At 49.3% G+C, this 18,875-nt stretch overlaps 1 protein-coding gene across 11 annotated transcripts in view; it reads left to right on the forward strand.

The window, feature by feature from the left end:
• The window catches only part of RGS6 (regulator of G protein signaling 6), a 499,587-nt gene that overhangs the window by 457,652 nt on the left and 23,060 nt on the right, over positions 1 to 18,875 (forward strand). For 5 of the 11 annotated variants that reach the window (XM_036011726.1, XM_036011712.1, XM_028507617.2 and 2 more), the window contains 2 exons: positions 12,577 to 12,666; positions 16,405 to 16,458. In XM_036011726.1, coding sequence (XP_035867619.1) covers positions 12,577 to 12,666; positions 16,405 to 16,458 — 144 coding nt within the window. Of the gene's footprint in view, positions 1 to 12,576; positions 12,667 to 16,404; positions 16,459 to 16,594; positions 18,109 to 18,875 lie in introns of those variants that run through there. The other 6 variants (XM_036011761.1, XM_036011757.1, XM_036011731.1 and 3 more) reach the window with 4 other exon arrangements.

Below are 18,875 nucleotides of genomic sequence, written 5' to 3' on the forward strand. Positions count from 1 at the left end.
TTAGAACCTCAGGATGGACACACCCACCAACCTCCACACTATTAGCCATCTTTCCTTTCACCCTGGTCACGAACTCCACTGAGTGGCCATACAAGAAAGATCTGGAAGCTCTGTGGAGTTCAGTGTCTTGCGCCAGCCCCTCACACCCTTTTCAGCTTCACAGCAAAATATTTGTCATGAGAAATCTTTTTTTGCTGGTAGATTTTTGGGTGTGTACGTGAGTGTGCTCCTGAGCACATGTCCCAAAGGAGAGGCGTGCAGAAACTCCGTAGGTGAGTGGCCCAAAGCAGAAAGCCCAACTCCTCATGGTTCCTGAACCGTTAGGAAAGGGGTCCTGGTCGGAACTGTGATACGCTAAGCCTGGTGTTAGCTCTCGGAGCATGACATTGGGAAGGATTTATTTTAACGTTTTGTTATGAAATGTGTAAATGTCAGAAAATGGAAAGAGCAGAGCAACAAGTCCGTACAGACCCTCTCTCAGCCTCAGTGGGCATCAGTACAACACTGATCTCTCTCTCTCTGTGCTCCCCTTGCTTTTGCACCTACCACTGGGCTAAGCAAATTTAAATATATATCTATATATATGTAACTATAGTTTTCTATATTTGCTTATATATATAAAATATGTATTTTCAGATATACAAGCCGAGGCATTAGATAATTTTATCTGTAAATACTTAGGTATGTATCTCAAAAAGAAACTGACCATTTCGTTGCGCTGCCACAATACCATGATCATATCTTAACAAATCAGCAATAATCTCTTAATATCAGAAGTCAGGCAAGTGTTTGAATTTCTAGTAGTTCCAGAAATGCCTGCATTTAACCCTTACTTACAATCAGAATTCAAATAAGGGCCGGCCACGCATTCCAGTAGATCAATGTGTCTTGTAAGTGCTTCTTAATCTACGGGTTTCTTTTACTTCCCCCTCCTCCTCTCCCGGCTGCCTTGCAATGTATTTGACAAAGAAATTGGATTCTTTGTGACGTAGGGCTTCTCACAGTCTGGATTTTCCTGAGTGTAGCCCCGTGGCTCTATTTAACATGTTCTTCTACCATCTGTATTTCCTATAAATTAGTGGTTTGATTTAGATATTTAATCATACTTACTCTTGATTTTTGTGGGCAAAACTACCATCTGAGATTGGACTGTGCTCTTTTGTGAGATCACCGTGCCTAGTGGCCTCTGCTCTTTGTGGTATTAGCAGCCGCTGGTGTTTATTGCTTATAGCCACTAGCTAATTAGGAGCTATAAAATGGTGGTGTGCTAATCCTATCATTCTTCTTTTGTTAGCTGAAATACAAATAATCAAATACCTCTATCATTTGGTGACCTAGTGATATAGGGAAAATAGGATAAATGTTTGATTCTTTCCCTTTCTTTGCCAATTTTCAAGATAATAAGTGGTTCACTATCATTGTCCAATGGTAGCCAATTAGGACTTTTTATTGTGTTTTTAAACTTTTTAAACTCCTAGAGTTAAACATAGTTGGTGTGTTTTAACCCATTTTGTTTATTTTATTTATTGATGGTTGAATTGTGCCGTCTCGGGCCAGTTGGTTCCTTCTCACATGACCTTAAAAGTCTGATGTCATCCAAATAACAAGGAAGAAAAGATATTCCAGGCCCTGCCCCAGACCTGGAATCAGCCATTCCTCCAAGGATTCTTGGTTTCCCTAAGAGGGAAATGGTATTTAGAGACCATAATCTGGGCACTTGGGGATGCTCTTTGTTTCTGAGTTGGTCATCACTTCTGGGCCTCTTTAGCAGACAGAGCTGAGAAATACGTGGTTGTTGTTTGTGGTGAGAATATACATCCTGTGATCAGACTGATACTTTCTATTCAAATTGAAAACTCCAGAGGATTTTTTTAAATCTCTCCTTTCTTACATCTGCACCTCCTTTCTCTATGCAGAGAATCCTGGTTCTCAAAGATGCCGTGGATGACATAGCATTCGTATCTTACATCATTGCTCATTAGCTTTATCCTGCTTTTCCACACAGCAGTCTCACATACTGCCAACACCAGCAGCAGCAATATTATTCTTGCCAGGTTCTTTAACTGCCGCATAACTTCCATTGCGTGGAACAACCACAGTTTGATCAATTCTGTTCTTGACATGTATGCTGTTTCTAACTCAAGAAGGATTTGATGAGGAATCTTGGGAAGCTGGCAGGTTGTGCCATGACAAGTTTCTGAAGACACAGCCTCATTGGCGTAGTGCTCTGCCATTTCTCAGGTACTTCCAAATACACACGTTATACCTTCTTCTTGAGGATACCCTAAGCATCTCTAAGTTCCTCATCCTCTGTTAAAATTGGTCCCCTATGAATGCAAACAAAATGCTCTTTCTAAACCAATTTCTGGTTTCAGCCTGTTCCCTTCTGTTTGTGTGTTTCCACCATAAATGTACAAAGTGCTTCTGACTAGTGGCGTGACCCTGGGCAAGTTCTTACCTCTCCAAAAGAGCCTTCCTTTCCTCACCAGTAGAACAGAGATGCCTATGCAGAGGGATGGAGAGGGAATTAGGTGAAGCGAACCATGTCAACAACTAAGCGTCTGGCCCACAGTGTAGGCTAGGACAAATATTTACTATTTTATTTTCCTGATGGTAATATTTTTATACTCTTATGTTAAGCATATTTGGTGAAAAAAAATCAAATAATTGCATGTAACCTTAGCTCCCAGAGATAACCCCTATGTTAGTGTATTTTCCTTCTCAATTTGAGTGTACAGGGTGATTATGCAAATAGGCTGATTCTGTAGCCTGCGTTTCACACTAAACCAGGGGTGTTGGTTAAAGATGAAACTTTCTCTGTGAGGGGCCAGGGAGTGTAAATTTTAGCCTTTGTGGGTGATACGGCCTGTGTCGCTACTGCTGCTCCACTCTGCCTTACAGAAACAGCCACGCAGTGACAACATAACAATGTAAGTAATACAAAGGAGTGAGCGTGACCATACCCCCCAAAAAAACTTTATTTATGGACACAGTTCAATTTTATATAATTTTTCATCAGATATTATTCTTCTTTTGATTCTTTTTAGCCATTTAAACATGCAAAAAATCGTTCTTAGCTCATGGGACTTCTTAACAAATAGTCACCGGGCTGGATTTGAGCATCAAGCCTCAGTTGAAGACCCCTGTGCGTGAAAACCATTGAATCACTTTGAGAAATCCGAAAAGATCAAAGATCAAGGGTTGGGAGTGGCTGGTCTTCAGTTTACAGGGGAGAGCAGACTACTAGACTTCATCCTAGTGTGTTGACCGCAACACACCAACCTGCAAAGGGCTGAGAGGTACAGAGAGTACCTAGGAGGTGCCAGCCAGTCCCATGACACCCCCACTGCCTTCCCCTTCCTCGCCAGCATTGCCACCAGCACCAGCTACACAGCTGTGATTCCGAAGTTTCCAGATAAGGAAAGGAGGTTAAAAATCCTTAGCAACCCCTGACCAGCCAGGACTTGCCCCCAGATGTCCCAACTTGCTGGCCAAGGGTCTGCTGTTCAGAATGCACTGCCCCTGGGTGGTTGGTGTTGAGGGCTTGGCTGTTATGCTGGGAGCTGGAGAAACTCTGGTCCACAGAGAAGGGCCCAGACCCGAGGACCAGGCTTGGGCGGTGTTTCCGCCATACGCTTTGTCTAGGAGTATACATTTAAGTCTTTCCAGCTTGCCCTTCTCAGTTTGCCCATCTGCAAAGTGGGCATGGTGACACCTAAGTCCCCCCTGCATCTTGATCAGGAGCTCTGGGTGGCTTCCTCAGCTGATCCCATCAGTTCTCGGAGGCCCCCTGCTTTGGTCAGAATGCCGACAGAAGTGTGAGCATGTGCCCTATTATTAGGGGTCAGTAGCCAGAGGAAGGCCCAGCCAGATTTATGGACTCATTTGAAACTGGGGACTGGGGCTGGGGTTCAGGCTCTGTCTGAGGATTTGCTTTATCTGACCGCATGCATTGTTACAGCCAAGTTAATTGCCTGTGTTTGCTTCCTGTGGAAATATTGCACAAGCTACCCTGTCAGCATGAGCCCAGCATTTGCACTTGTGTTTTGCTGATCCATTTGGCTTTTCTGAAAATTTGGGCCAAGACCAAATCTTCCATAAAGGCCTGTGGGCTGTGACCAGAGCCCTCAGCTGTGTGCTGTGTTGTTCCAATTTCACAGATTTAGTCTTGTGAGGGGAGAAAAAAGGAAAAATGGGCCATGATTTTTTTAAAGGACTCAGTTCTCTATGCCAGTGATTGGAATCTCTATTCTCAACTGTGGAGCATCAGAGGACCTGCATGGCCACCCACTTGCTATGTGGCCTCAGGGAAAGATCTTTGCCTTCGTACCTTAGTTTCCTCATCTGTAAAATGGGGGTGGTGTCTTCTCTTCACGACTGCTAAGGGTTTTTGAGAAATCAGAGGAGCTAATAGCCCTGAAAATTCTTTGAATAAGTAAAAGTGCTAGATATGTGTGCATGTGTACTTACAAAACTGAATGGCTTTAGTATTCCCTGAGATCTCACAATTCCAAGCTAGATCCAAAAAAATCCTCCCAGAAGAAGCCTGCTCTTGAAAGCTCTTGGTAGGGGGTGGAGAGGGAGGGAAATGCAGAAAAGTATATAGGAGCCAAATGTGTGGGGCCTGGAGTGTGATCATCCTAGAAATACGCACTTTTCACCTTGAAGACAGTGGGAAAGCTGTGAAGACTTTGGAGTCAGATGGTGGTGGGCAGAGTGAGCTGGAGCCAAAAGACAGTGTTGCTGGTGGGTTTGGGGGGACAGACTGAAACCACAGGGAGCACTGGGAACCTAGGGCTTCCTCGCAGGGCATTCACCTCTTTCCAGAGCCTCCACCAGCTACAGGAGGGAGAAGCTGGCTGGTGCCATGGCCACCTCGCTTCAATTTAAGTCTCAGGGTATCCAAGGATGCTGCAAGTACTGTATCACTGGGTCCATTCAACTTGTCTCTCTCCCCCTCTATCCATTTCCTGAACATCCATTCTCCCATTCAAGTTGGGAGACCTTGACCTATGGGCTACGAAGAGAAATTGCAAAGGAAACAGAAGGTCCCGATGGCTTTTTGCCACTAGGCAGAGCTTGTCTAAGAGCACATCATTCTTTACAAACAAAACAAAACAGGCCTAAGAAAACACTTCATTGAGATTGGATTGGATTGGATTGGATTGGATTGGAAATCTGTTCATCAAATTGATTGACAGTTGAATAGGGTGGACCAATCCAGCTCATTGGCTTTGTTCCCTGAAGGTTCTCACATAGGCTTCTTAGCTAACCAAGCCCCACAATTTTCCTGACCCACAGTAGATGCTGAGATGCCCCACTGCACCCTGTATCTGCAGTGTCTAAACCTCTAGCACCTCTAGATAGAAAAGTTCTTTGATGGGAGTAGGCATTTGGTCTTCTTTTCCTTTTGTAAGCCCCTACAACACTAAAGCAGTGCTCTGCACATGGCTAGGCTTTTAAAATATATTTCCTTGACAGCTCAGCTCAACGTGACTCTCAGCTCTACCTATCATTAAGAGGGGTGGGGGCAAGTTGTCCCTTGGCTTTTCACTTTGAAAAATCTTGCCAAACAACCTCAGGGAGCACATACAGGTGATCAATAAATACTGGTTAAATTAAATTTCTACCATACGCCAATTCAGCAAAATTTGGAATAACCATAAGGTCCAGATGTTCTGGACTCTGGGGATACACAGACACATAGGAGGGCCCCGCCCCCCCTTAAGCGGACTTCAGTCTAAGTTACCAAAACTCCGCTTGGCCATCGTGTGTGTGTAGAATGACCAAAAAAGCAACCTCACAGGCCAAAATGAAGTCAGGGTAACACAAGAGCTGGAAATACACCCCCAGGTCTATACCCACCTGGAGGAGACAAGAAACCGTTAGTCCACTGGTTTTATCATCACCTAAACTTAGATATTTAAAGGCAACTTGGTTAAGGAAGGCAAGGCTTCTAACATTTGCATTGTTTCAACACCAGAGCCCCGTGGAGCACATGTTTATGTTCACCCTCAGTTAGGTCTCCTAGCCGGGTGACAGCTGTTCATCTTTGCCCCAGTGGTGGAGGGGGTGGCATTGTGTGCCGGTATCACAAGACTGCACCAAGTTTCCTGATATTAATCCTTGATTGGAGGGCATTTCCTGGCAGACTTCCCATGCCAGACATAGTTTAACAAGGAATGCCCTGGCTCTGCTTGCTCCAGAAGTTACTCCTTTCACCCTGTGGGTGGTTTTATTTAGGGGAGAGGAACCGCAGAGGGAGGGAAGCATTTTAAAAGAACAAATCAGTTGTTTGTGGTTGGGTTCTGTTTACCAGCACACAAACTGGTAGTCTCTGGAGAGAAGGCACCAGAGAACTAAATTCCACAATGTCCTTGCTGAGCCTTCAGAGCAGAGTTTCTTGCACCAAGCCCCATGACCTTGAAAAGGAAATGAAAAACGCCGAAGTTAACACCCCTAGTACCTGGGTGGGTAAAAGGCAACATGCAAAGCTGTCTTTGAAGCCACTCTTATCTAAGAACAGAAGTTGAACTGCATCAATATACTGTGCCCTTTGATCAGAGGCAAATGCTCATTTACTCTCACACTCTCGTACAGCTAGATCACTGCAGCGCGTGGAAATGGGCCCCCATGTCCTGCTTAGAAGGATAAAGAAATCCAAATGGGGGCTTCTCATTTACGATCCACGTGATCCTAGGGTTGTCATCCACAGCTGCATCCGTGAGGACGAGCAGCTACTGTCTTAGACTCAAGTGCGTGTCCCCATGGCCGTGGAGTCTTTTCTATCATCTCTTCTGTGTTTATTAAATAGACACTCACTCAAGGTCCAGGTCGAGTCCTGACCCTGTGCAGCGCCACCCTCTGTCCTCCCGCAGGGCCCGTGTTGAAAAAATGTTCATTTTCCTTAGGCTTCAGCTCACCATGCCGAAGGTCTAAAGACCTTTGGTGGAAGATATTCAAGGGTCTCTTGAAAGGTGAGACTCAGGGATCTTCTAGGTAAATTTCTTTGATATAGACTTGCTACTTAGGACTTCCCAAGGGCCCCAGGGAGCCCTCAGAACTTTGCCAGGCTGGGGCCTTCCTTCTGGTATGAGAGACAAGTTCTACACAACCCGAGAGGTGAGAAACCAGAGCCTGTGTCACCCTGGGGGACCTGTCCGCTGCCATCACTGACAATGGGGCAGTGAATGGTGAGCAGTGGCTGCATCTGCTACTAGGATGACTCAGATTAGGACCCAAGGGGGGCCCTGAACATTTCCGCTGACCACACACCGGGGACTTTGTCTCAGCCCTGCAACACTAACTGCTCTTGAAACCCCAGCTCAAGGGCAGTGAGGAGCACCAGGGTGTAAGGGGAGTGTGAGCTTTGGGGTCATACAGTTCAGGGCTCACATTCTAACTCTGCCCTTGAGCAAGTCACTTAACCCTTTAGAGTTTTCCTGTCCTCGTCTGTAAAATGGTTTGTTTAAACCTAATCAATGATTCAGAGCAAACGACAAAGGCGACTAAAATAATATAGCTGGACTCTGCTCCCATTCCCTCCTCCCCCAGGAGTCTTCAGACTGTGGTCTCATCCCCATGCCACCTCTGGCAAGGACAGCCACACCATGAAGGCCAGTGATGGTCACTACCTTACATGGTTATAGTTTCTGTTGTGCTTGCACTTGTGTTTCCTCGTTGAATGTGTGTGATAGGGCTGGAAGAGGGTGGAGTCAGGACCTGAATCCAAGCTTTGGGCCACCAGCCCAGCTCTCCTTCCACTACCCCACACAGCAACACCCCATCTGCCCCACAGCCTCATCTCCCTGCAAGGGACTACACAGGACCCGGAAGCTCCCAAAGTCCACATGTTGTTCCGTGAAGCTCGGGGATGGAGGGCAGAGATCAGGCACACACACCTGCAAGCAAGAGAAAAGGACACTTGAAATCACAGGAAGGACTCTTGGCAGCCTTGCAGTGCTCCAGCTGAGAGGTCTGCACCCCTGGGGAATGAGATCCTAGGTGCCTTAGGAACCTGCAGCAAAGAGGAGACATAAGGGTGTTTTTAGGCAGTTCAGCTGCTCCAGCAAGCGTGGGGCCCAAGGCCACAGGCATTTGTCTGATTACCTTCCCAAGGCTTGTGAGGGTCATTGTGTTTTATCTAAAAATAAAGGAGATTTCCAAATGAGTACTGTCCTGTCAAAACATCGGCTTGTGCCAGGGGGTGGTTCTGAAACAGCTCGCACTGCTCGCTCCCTCCAGCTCCCACGTGTGTCGTGGGCCCTACCTATTCCAGTTGTGTTTGCTTCCACCTTAGCGGCCCAGACGACCCAAGCTCCCTGTCCCAGGGCCGGGCCCAAGGAGGGAAACGAGGGGGCAGAAGAGACTCCACCCTGAGAAATGCGGTTAGGAAGGTCAGTACGACTTAGAGCCTTGTAGCATCCACTTCTCAATCTGTGGAGAACCATCCGCACCCTGGAGTGGGTGCCTCCCCCTGCGCCAGGACCACAGATATGGGCCCTGGTAGTGCTGCTTTTCACAGTCAACTCAGTCATCTCTTTTTCAGGAAAAGAGAGAGGGAGAAAGAGGGAGGAAGGGGGGAAGAGGGAAGGAGGGAGAGAGAAAGTTACAACCAGGAAAAAAAGAAAGACAAGAAAAGAAACAAGACTAAGAAGAAGCAAAGAGCAAACTCCTTTTCCTCTAGCTCCTCAGGAATTCTCTTGCAGGCGGCCGGCTGGTTTACCAGTGGCTCTCTTGCTCTTTGTAGATTCTGGATATACATTTCCCTTTAAGACTGGTTGTCTGCAGAGCAGGGGAAACAAACCAGAACCCCCCATAAATCAATAGAGGTCACTGCCAAGAGCTTTGTACACTTGCTGTCCCTGGCAGTGATAAACTCATTGCATTTGGGAACTGGCCAAAGACCCTGAGTCCTATCTTAATTCTTATTCCCAGAAAAACCTCAGGCTCCATTCACCCAGCCCGTTTACTGTCTTTGTGTTTCCAAGACAAAGCTGGCGAGGAGGAAGGAACAGAGTTCCATAACTGGGTACATCAAAGGCTCCATTTCTTTGCTTGGGGGAGGAGAGGAGGGTGGAGGAGTCTTGGGTCTGTAGACTGTGGGAAAGGAAGGCCCAGACCAGGGGGGCCTGCAGTCACCGCCCTGCAGGGGGCACAGGAGACCTGCAGAGGTCTCTGGATTCTGTTTCTCTCGGACCATGCCCTGCATGTGCTACTGTTGCTTTGGTTGGTTGTTCCCTCATAGGGTAATTGGAGACTGTCCTAGTGATGGCCGAGGGCTAGCAACAGGGCTGGCAGAGTATGGTCAGCGCATGCAACCCACCTTCAACAGGTCATGCTCTCACTCTCTACTTTCTTCTCTGATGACACCATTGCCATCTTGGTTCTGGCTTTGCAGTTGGACATGTGACCCAGGGAGGGTGGCAGTGGTGCCCAAACTGCTCCTTTGGCCCCCATCACCGCCCCTCCCAGGGATTAGACCGCCACTGTCTGCTGCTCCCTCCTCCCTGCCCCTGGATTGTCCCTTTTGCTCTGGTTGACCAAACTATGCAGCAGCAAGACTGCGCTGTCCTGTCCTCAGTTTCCATTTCCATCTGCTAAGATCTTCCTGCCTTGATGAGGACCCTTCTGGTGGATAGACAAGAATTCCCCACCTCTGGCAGGGTAGGTCAGTCCATTTACACCCATTCACAACACTTTCTACTTGTACTTCTTTGTAGCCTTTAGCTCAAATATGCCCCATATTTACACAAGCAGGGTGCAACCCTAATGATGGGAATGGGCCCACTGCAAGGAGCCAAGCACAATTAAATAGTGTCTAGGGTCTGAGGCAACTTGAACGGCAGTAGTCAATGACCCTCATGCATCAGCCATGCCTAATAGAATCTAAGCTCTACAGCAGCAGGGACCTCGTCTGTCTTTTCAGGTTGTAATCGATGCCTGACAAGGTGCCTGGCACCTACTAGATGCTCAATAACTAATTGCTGACTATTTTTGTGATTCAATGTGTAGGCACCTGCTTTATCCTGCTCTTTTTTAATTGATATATCTGTTCTTTTAATGATCTAGGCTTTTCCTGCCCGTGATGAGGCTGGAGGAATTAACTGGATTGGGGGTGGAACTCTTTGCCAAGGCCAGCAAGGTTGGGCCAGGGGAGGCTTCCTTACTGCTCCTGGGGTAACGAGGTATTCTGTGAGACATACCTGGGAATTCAAATTCCTGTGAGAAGTCAGAACGAGAAGCAGGGGCCTGTGGCCTCGGACAGGGGTGTAGAGAAGGTCCAGGCGTGACCCGCAGGTCCTCTCCAGATGACTCAGGAGCCACCTGGCTATGTTGGCCAGACAGAAGTGATGCCTGAGGCGAGAATAAGGAGACAGTGAGTCATTTTTACTCTGGGTCAACATTTTTGCCTAAGATTTAAATGTTGGGACCATTTAAAGAGACAAAAAATGCAAACAAAGACCATGATGGCCCTCAGTCTGGGCTCTGAGGCCATTAGGGATGGGCCAAGAGAGATGGTCTCCCTGGACTTCCTGGGAGCTGAGTCTGCCCCCCACTCCCCTTGCCTACAGAGAGCAGGAATCGATCCGGTCATAAACCAAAACAAGTATCGAGCCTGCAAACTTGCTGAACCTTAGATTCAAACAAGCATTTCAGCGAACCAAGAAACAACGCGAGTTCCACTAACATTTGACCCCGGGTTGGATGCTATGCATAGATGAGATAGAAACATATTGTTCCCTCGAGGAACTTAAAACGAGAGTGGGCCGGAGTTTTGTCTGAAATTTGCAGAAACACACTTGGTGAGGCATGTTCTCACTAAATGTATTAAATCAGAACACATCTGGACTATCAAAGTAGGCTCGGATCCAAGCCACTATTTAATTTTGCTTGGCTCCTTGCAGTGAGCTCATTCCCATTAGTAGGGTTGCACCCTGCTTTTGTAAATATGAGGAAGAATGAAGCTGATGCCAAAACAGGCCTGCTTAGGGTCCGGCTGAAGATGGGCGGAGAGGGATTCCCATGTGGCGCAGGGGTTTCTTGCTTTCAGCTTTCACTTTCTTCTTCGGTGGGGAGGGAGAGGGTCTTGGTGAGCCCTTGTCATGCCCTAGCTTCCCTGGGATGTGCCAGCAGTGCCGCCAGGTATCTCTAAAATGTACCTCCCTTCCCCCACCTCCCCTGGGAAGACTCCCCAAGGAAGAGGTCCTTCATGAGCAGTCCAGCGCTCAGCTGAGCACTGTTTCCTCACTGGCCAGCTCTCCGTTCTCCCCGGGACTGGGGCTGTGATTTAACCTCAGAGGATGAGGTATGTGTGGACATCAGGGAAGACCCTTGCTCACCAGGCCAGCCTCTGCCTCACCGTCCCACCTCCCTCCTCACAGGTCCTCTCTTGGAACAGCCAGGCTTCCCCGTGCAGCTGAGCTGTATTCCATTTTGGCTGATAAGTAACCGTTTTTTCAGTGGACAGACTCCCTCTTTTAATGAACCAGGCTTTCTCTGCCCTTCATGAGGACAGATCTTTTCAGAAAGGACCAGGAGGCAATAGGGATTAGCTGGAAGTCAAGGGTGAAATTTGTTGCCAAGGCCAGAATGTAAATACCTCCAGGAGCCCGGGAGAAGGGAAGGCAGCGTGCCACAGCATCTGCCCTCCTGGATGGGAGCCTCAAGCCCGGCCTATCTGCCCACGTGCCCCATGCTCTGGTTCCCAGGGCAACCTTCCAGGATGAGATGGTGGCCTTGACATACACTACTGACCCAATCGTATCGTTGCACATGGTGTTTTTGTTTTATTAAACTTTTTATTCTGAGATGCTGCTTGATTCACATGCAGTTGAAAGAAAGAATTCAGAGATAGACCATTTGCCCGGTTTCCCCGAGCAGTAACACCTGCAGGACTATAGCGCAATGTCACGGCCATGATAGGGACATCGCCACATCCACGGACTCTACCAGATTTCCCAGTTTTACTTGTCCTCGTGTATCATGTGTGTGTGTTAGGTTATGTACAACTCCATCACATGTATAAGATGTGTCCACATACCAGCTCTTCCACCACCACAAGAATCCTTCCCATTGTCTTTTTAACCACACCTCCCTCCGTTCTCCTTATTCGGCCATCCCTAACCTCCGGCAACCACTAATCTGTTGTCTGTTTCTACAACTTGTCATTTGAAGAATGTTACATCAACGGAACCGTGCAGTACGTAGTCTTCTGGGGCCTTTTCACTCATCGTAATTCCCTAAGATTCACTCGAGTGGTTGGGTGCATCAGGAGTTGGTCCCTTCTTGTTGCCAGTGCCTGTGGTTTAGTTATGAAGTAATACTGCGCCCTAACTTGGCACCCAGGACATGATCCTCAAAGGATCTTTTATTCTAGGAGATAAGATATGTTTTGCTTGGTGTTTCTGAGTGGGACAAAACAAAACAAGACTACGGTGCAAGTTTTCCTAGGTGCACACAAGCATACCTTGATCTGTCTGTTTCTTTCCGAAAACAGTGGCTGGTTGGGTGGTACTTCCCTTTCAGCCTCAGCTGACCGTTCCTTCTTGTGCCCTCTGCCCCCTCCGTCCCCAGGAGCACATCTACAAGCTGATGAAGAGTGACAGCTACGCCCGTTTCCTCCGGTCGAATGCGTACCAGGACTTGCTGCTGGCCAAGAAGAAGGTATCTTTGGGAAGGGCAGGCTTGCCTTTCTTAGCACTGTTGGCCCTCGCCTGCTGCTTGCTGCTGGTGTGACATGAGAAACTCCTCCCTTGGGTTTTGTTTACTTTCTCTTTTCTCCTTTCCCTCCTCTATCTGCTCCCACTCCAACGGAAGACAGTTAGGGTGGTCACCACCCCAGGTCCTTGGTGTGGCATCCCCTCTCCGTGTGCTCAGTCCCTCCATCTGCGCATTCTGCCCACAGCGGGGAGTGTGACCACACACTAAGGCCCTGGTGGCTCAGCCAGGAGTGCCGGGCTGCCAGGGCCACCAGTGAGCCCCTGAGGAGACGAGCCCCTCACTACAAAGCCCAGCCCTCGCCCCACACATTGTCTCTCCCTGACCAGCTCAGAGATGAGTGTGATGCAAGGATTGGGGCAGCCCCCTCATCGGATAGAAAACCTTATAGGCCCTGCTCCCCAGGATTGTTCTGTCCTTGACACCCACTCCCTCTCCCTCACCCGCCCCACAGTATTTGCATCTCTCTTTCAATGAAGAAGTCACCGAACCCTAGTTCCTTCCTGCTCCTCTACTAGCCCTTGGCACCTGGATTTGGGGGCCCAGGGACCCTCAGCATGTAGGTGGTGAGGGGTGACTAAAGCAGGGGTGACAGCCGGGTCCCTGGGAGGAGGGAAGGAACAGCTGGGAAGGGCGTGAGGGGCTGGGAAAGGGCAGGCAGGAGAGAGGGCCCATGAGTCCAGTATGCCTGCAAATCCTCTGCGCTTTCCAGCTCTGAGCTGAGGCCCACATGTGGTTAAGTGTGTCTCTCCTCGCACCAAATTCCATGACTTCCATGCCATGCCATTCAAGGAACATAAGCACCTGTCATCCTTTCTTCTCCCTGCTCAGCCCTCCATCACCAGGCCCCGAGCATGTGGCTGTCCATTGACACACTCTCTGTCGGGCTGCCTGTCAGCCATGCAACCCTCCTCTCTCTGTGTACTGTCCGCCTCGTGTGCCAGGACCCTGTCTGCGCATCTGGTTGGTACCACGTAACTCCAGAGTCTCAGTGAGCATTTCCAGTCTGCTCCCCTACCCTTAGGGAGCCCTGAGGACACCCCTGGTTGTCTGAAAAGCAGTAAAGGACTCCTGGAGTACCCAGATGGTCAGAAACACAGCTTTCTTGGCTGCCTGTACCCCCTTTCATCAGGTGTCGTTTCTTTGACGGAAAATGTGAGTCTTGGCCTCTTGCCAGTTCTCTTGCAAGAGAATAGAGGTGGAGAAGCTCTGATGGAGGGAGCTGATACCCCCACAAATGTTTCTGATGCCCATTTTTTCAAGGAAGGTGAGGGAGACTTTTGGTATCTCCAGGCCAAATCTCACAGGAGAACGTCCAAGTAAGTGTTTCTAGTTTCTTATGGCTCAAGACCCTGGACTGATCCTAATTTGGGGAAGTTCAGAGGCTCTAGCCGTCTGACCGACCTGGGCCTGTCTACACACCCAGAAGAAGCCAGAGGCCATGTGGTCCCCCCGTGGGTTTGAGCACCGAGAGGAAAGGCAGCCCAGCTCAGGGGGCGGGGCTGACACCCCTGTGCCCCCAGGTCCTCCCCTAAGAGGATAGAAATCCTCAGAGGTTCCAGTGGGGCCATCAGAGGTCACTTGAACAAGGAAGGAACTCATGGCCTCCCTGTGAAATGTTACAAATGAAATGCATTAGAATTATCCTCCCAGCCCCCAAATTAAGGGATGTTCTTGTGACAGAAAGCTCTTGCAGATGCCAGCAGTTGTTTCCAAAACCAGTGGCAAAACCTACTTTTCCCCCCATTTCTCCCTGAAAACCTCCAGGTGTGGACTGCATTTGTAACTCAGCACTTTCAGGTAGGCCTAGAGCATCTTCTGACTTCGGGGATGGGTTCACCATGTGATATGAATATCCAGGTCATCAGAGGTATGTGAGAGTCACAGCCTCCCGCTGAGAGAGGATATGAATGGGCCTCGCTTTTCTGCTGAGCAAGGCCCCTGATGGGTCTGGGGACACAGCCTTCCGATCCTCATCCCTGACTCACCTTCCATGCTAGTATCTCCAATGAAGAAGGTTAGTCACTTTGATGTGCCACATTCCCAAGGGACAGGTGAGCTGGTTTTGACGGCTCCTCCAGGACAGTATAGTACCAGTGACAGTGATTGTCCAGAGCAGCTCAGAGGGGCTGTGCAAGACAGAGAAACTTGACCTGAGTCGGTGCTGATGGCTCCCCTCTGTGAGCCGCAGCTCAGTAGCCAGAGCACAAGGATGGTAGGCACAGAATGCTAGCTGCAGGGCCTGGCACCAGCCTGCCTCGAGCCAGGCGCATGCCCCTTGGAGCTGCCTGCGATGTTGAAGCTGAGTTCTGCCATCCCCAGAGCGGAGACTTGGTGTGGTTCTCAGGGCCCAGCGTGGATCCTTTGGTCCCTTGTGCAATGAGAGAGACGAGCCTGGCTCTGCAGGGCTGGGTAGTTTATGTTGTGTTTCCTTCTGCAATGCCCTGTCTTCAGGCAGCCAGCTGAGGGGAAGGGGGCATGACTGCCAAGGGCCCCTCTGATCTGTCCACGGACAGATGGCCACCCTTTGCCTGCCCCCTCTGCTCCCAGCACATCCTGCCCACCCACAGACACCTGGCTGCTTCTTTAGCTTCCTATTTTCCATTATTTGCTCTGTGTGTGTGTGTGTGTGTGCGTATGTGCGTGTGTGTATCCATGTGAGTGTATATTCTCTCCAAATTTCCCAGTCATAGGTTCAGAGCCCTGGGACAGCACTCTAGGATAAACGAGCAGCTATTAGAGATGCAAGTTTCTCCCCAAGGTCCTTGAAGAAGAAGGAAACTTGGGAAGAGGGTCCATCCTCTCCTCCTGTGGTAGTGGTGGGAGTGAGCAGCTGGCCCTAGCGAGTGTCCAAGGGCTTGGCCTCCTCTTGCCCCTGCCCGGGCCCCTCAGCTGAGAGTTCCCAGGAAGGTTCCTGAACCTCCTGCAGCCCTGCCATGAGTGAACCTTGGAAGGGGTCACCTGCCTGGGTACTGAGAGAGCATTTTCTTTCCAGAACATTCCTTCTGAAGACCAAGACCCTTTGAAAAGGACGTGGGTAGACTTTCCTTACTCTAAGGACACAGAATGAGAGCCATTAGGGGGACATTAGTGCGTTACCAACATTAGTCAACTTTCTAGCAGCATCTGGGTAGAAAAATCTGAGAGAGTTGTGACCTTCAGCCACTTCTTGAATTCCCATCAGCATCCCCCACACATCTGCAGGCCCCGAGAGTTAATCTGCTCTGTGTCCCCACTGGGGGCCCCCAGCTGGCTGCCTGTGGTCTCAGGGACCAGGGGCTCCCCGTGCACAGACACCAGGGGCCCCTGCCCATGGGCAGTGCCCACGGGAAGCCGTGAGCAGGCAGCTGGGAGTGCTGACCCAGCTGTGCAGAGCTGCTGTGGCTCCTACTCAGAGCCCTGAGGACGATGAATGCTCCCCCAGCCCCCCAGAAGCACACACCCCTCTCCTCACTGCTCCAAGGAGGAAGCACCATTTCCTGTGGGCTCCTTTTTTCCTGTCTCTCCCACTGACCCTCGCATACAGCGCTGGCTGCTTCTCTTTTCCCGTTTTTTTGCGCCCTGTTTTGCTTCTTTGTTCATTAGCTGCCACTGTGCTGTTTGGAAACCATGTGTAAGCTGAAGATTTTTTTTTTTCTGTATTTTTCTCCCTACCTCTTTTTTGTTTGTTTGTTTTTCCTAAAGCCAGAAAGTGAGCAAGGTCGTAGAACTTCCTTAGAAAAGTTCACTCGCAGTGTGGTAAGTTCAGCTGGTTTTGTTCCCCCACATTTCTTTTGTTTTTCTCGTTTTCTCAGTTCTCCTTTGTTGTAATTTCCTTCGGGGTGGGAGGGAGTCCAGTGCTTCCCCCCTCGACATATCCCTTTTCTTTTGCAAGTGTCTGCAGCTTCACTTCTAGGGATGGATTTGCAAAAGACCAGGCAGCTCCCTCTGCAGAAGGTGCACACGCGGCTGCCTAGCCTCGAGCTTCGCATTTGACCTTCAGGTCTGAGTCCGGGGGCTGCGCAGTCTGTGCATCTTCTGCAGTGGCCCAGGGAGAAGGCCATCGAACTGTCTCGTGAAATAAATTGGCTCAGAACCACAGTGCATCTAAAAAATATATTCCAAATTTCCCTCTGTGAACTCTGGCAGTCACGTGGGAGCGGGCCGCAAGCTGATGCTGCTGCGTAGGCGGCTTTTGTGTGTGCAGGAGGCGGCCATGCTGCATGGGTTTTGGCGATGTGGTCTAGCTGGAGTGTGTTAGTGGCCTCTGCATGAGTCACAGCCCTCGTCAGCCTCATTTGCATAGTGTGACAGGGAGAGGAAGACAGGTAGCCCTGGGTGGAGTGAGAAGCAAGTCCCTGTGCCTTTCCTGTGCTCCCAGGAGCTAGGCCTTGAGGAAGTCACAATAGGCCACAGGTTCACTGTCCCTGTAGGGAAGTGGCCTGATCCCATGCACAGTCGGTTTAGATGGAGTAGAGACCGGCGCAGTGGCACATAGGCGACCCCATGGTGACAGGGGAGAGTGCCGAGTGAATAGGAATAGGTCTTCCCCGTGGTGCACGGCAGAGATGCTGTGCTGTGGCCTGCAGAACAGGCACCGGCCCTGTCTCCGCTTTCCACGCCATCTTGGGCTTTGTTGTGCAGGAAGTATTCAATCCCGCTCATTCACTGGCTTGTCAAAAACAAGCTGCTGAGTTCAGGGCTGCAGCCTGCACTATGAATATTAAACCAGAGGGAATCAATGTGGCAGCCAGGAGCAGGGAGCCCACAAGTGGAACTGGCCACACTTCTCTTCTCAAAGGTAGAAACCCACTGATGTCAGCCCACCTTCCTGCCCCCCCCACCCCACCGCTTGGCCCCACTGCCCACCACCCACTGAAGAGGAAAGCCCTTGTAAAACCTAACTACTGTGTGATTAGTATCCTTATTTATTTTAATATAAAATCTAAGAGTTCCGGGTTGAATGCAACCTAGTTGTTTACTTACCACACCTACATGCATTTTAAATGAATTTAAACATTATTTTGAATTTGCTAGATATAAACATCGTAGTAGCCCTGGTGGGTGGCAATTAAAACACGGGTGCTCATCTTTTCTCTTCTGTGGTCTTCTGTCTCTATGGTCTTCCCTCATGAGAAGCCAGAACTTGGCAGAACGCATGGCCTGCTGGCCCGCTGTCTGTCTGCATGGCCAGTGTGCCATGCCATGTGGCTTCACACCCCAAGAAGATGCCGCAGGTTGTGAAAGGCAAGGCCCATGGAAGTTCCTGAACTCCCGATGGCCTGACAGAGAGTGGTTGGGATCCACTCCTCTCTGTCTCTTTTGAAGCCTGGATGTGTGAGTGGAGGATGTTTAGGGATTTTATTGACAAGCTCAGAGTGTGCTGTGGGGCAGCTTGGGCTGTTAGTGCAAACTGGGAAAGCAGAACCCCCAAGGGTGTGAGAGAGGAAGGCGGGTACTCAGACAAGACGTTCACACATCTCCGGGCTGCTTCTCATGAGGAGCCAGGAAAGGCAAGAATGACCTCGATGAAGCTCTGTGAAGAGCATTTACTGATGTCCCTTCATCCCAGAAGTGGCATTGGTTCAGTGCTTCTCCAAGGTCTGTTAACAAAGCGTTTGGAACAAGAAAGCACGAAACACCTTCCCAGCATCTGAAGTGTGCAACTGGGAGAATTTACAGAGATGTTTTCAGGGCCAGCTGAAGGAGAAGAATCTTGCAAACTCCCCAAATTTTTAGTGTCTATATGATAAAAGGCCCAAGCTTCAAAAAAATACCCTAAATTTCCTGCTCTTATTTTATGAAGATTCTAGTGGGTGGTACATTCTGATGTTTTAGTTCCAGTGGTGGACATAGAGATGGATTGGCACTGATCCATTTTGCCCTTTATGCTCTTGGGATGACACCACATCCCCACAAGAGGCGGCTGAGTTCAAGGCAACAGCCCATGGCTGTAGCGAATGGCAGCTCTTGGGGTATTTGAGGCTGGATCCCAAGAACCTGGTCTCAACAGCCCAGGGTTCTGGGCTTAACAAACTGAATTAACAGAATTAACAAACCAACCAATAGGCCTTGCAATTTGATAGCCATTTTCTAGATATAATATATATAAAGTGCTTGATTTCTATCAAAGAAGTTCTACATGAGTATTTCATCTGCTACATACTGTGAACTAT

This window comes from Phyllostomus discolor, chromosome 1, assembly GCF_004126475.2.
Source record: "Phyllostomus discolor isolate MPI-MPIP mPhyDis1 chromosome 1, mPhyDis1.pri.v3, whole genome shotgun sequence".
Classification (NCBI taxonomy): domain Eukaryota; kingdom Metazoa; phylum Chordata; class Mammalia; order Chiroptera; family Phyllostomidae; genus Phyllostomus; species Phyllostomus discolor.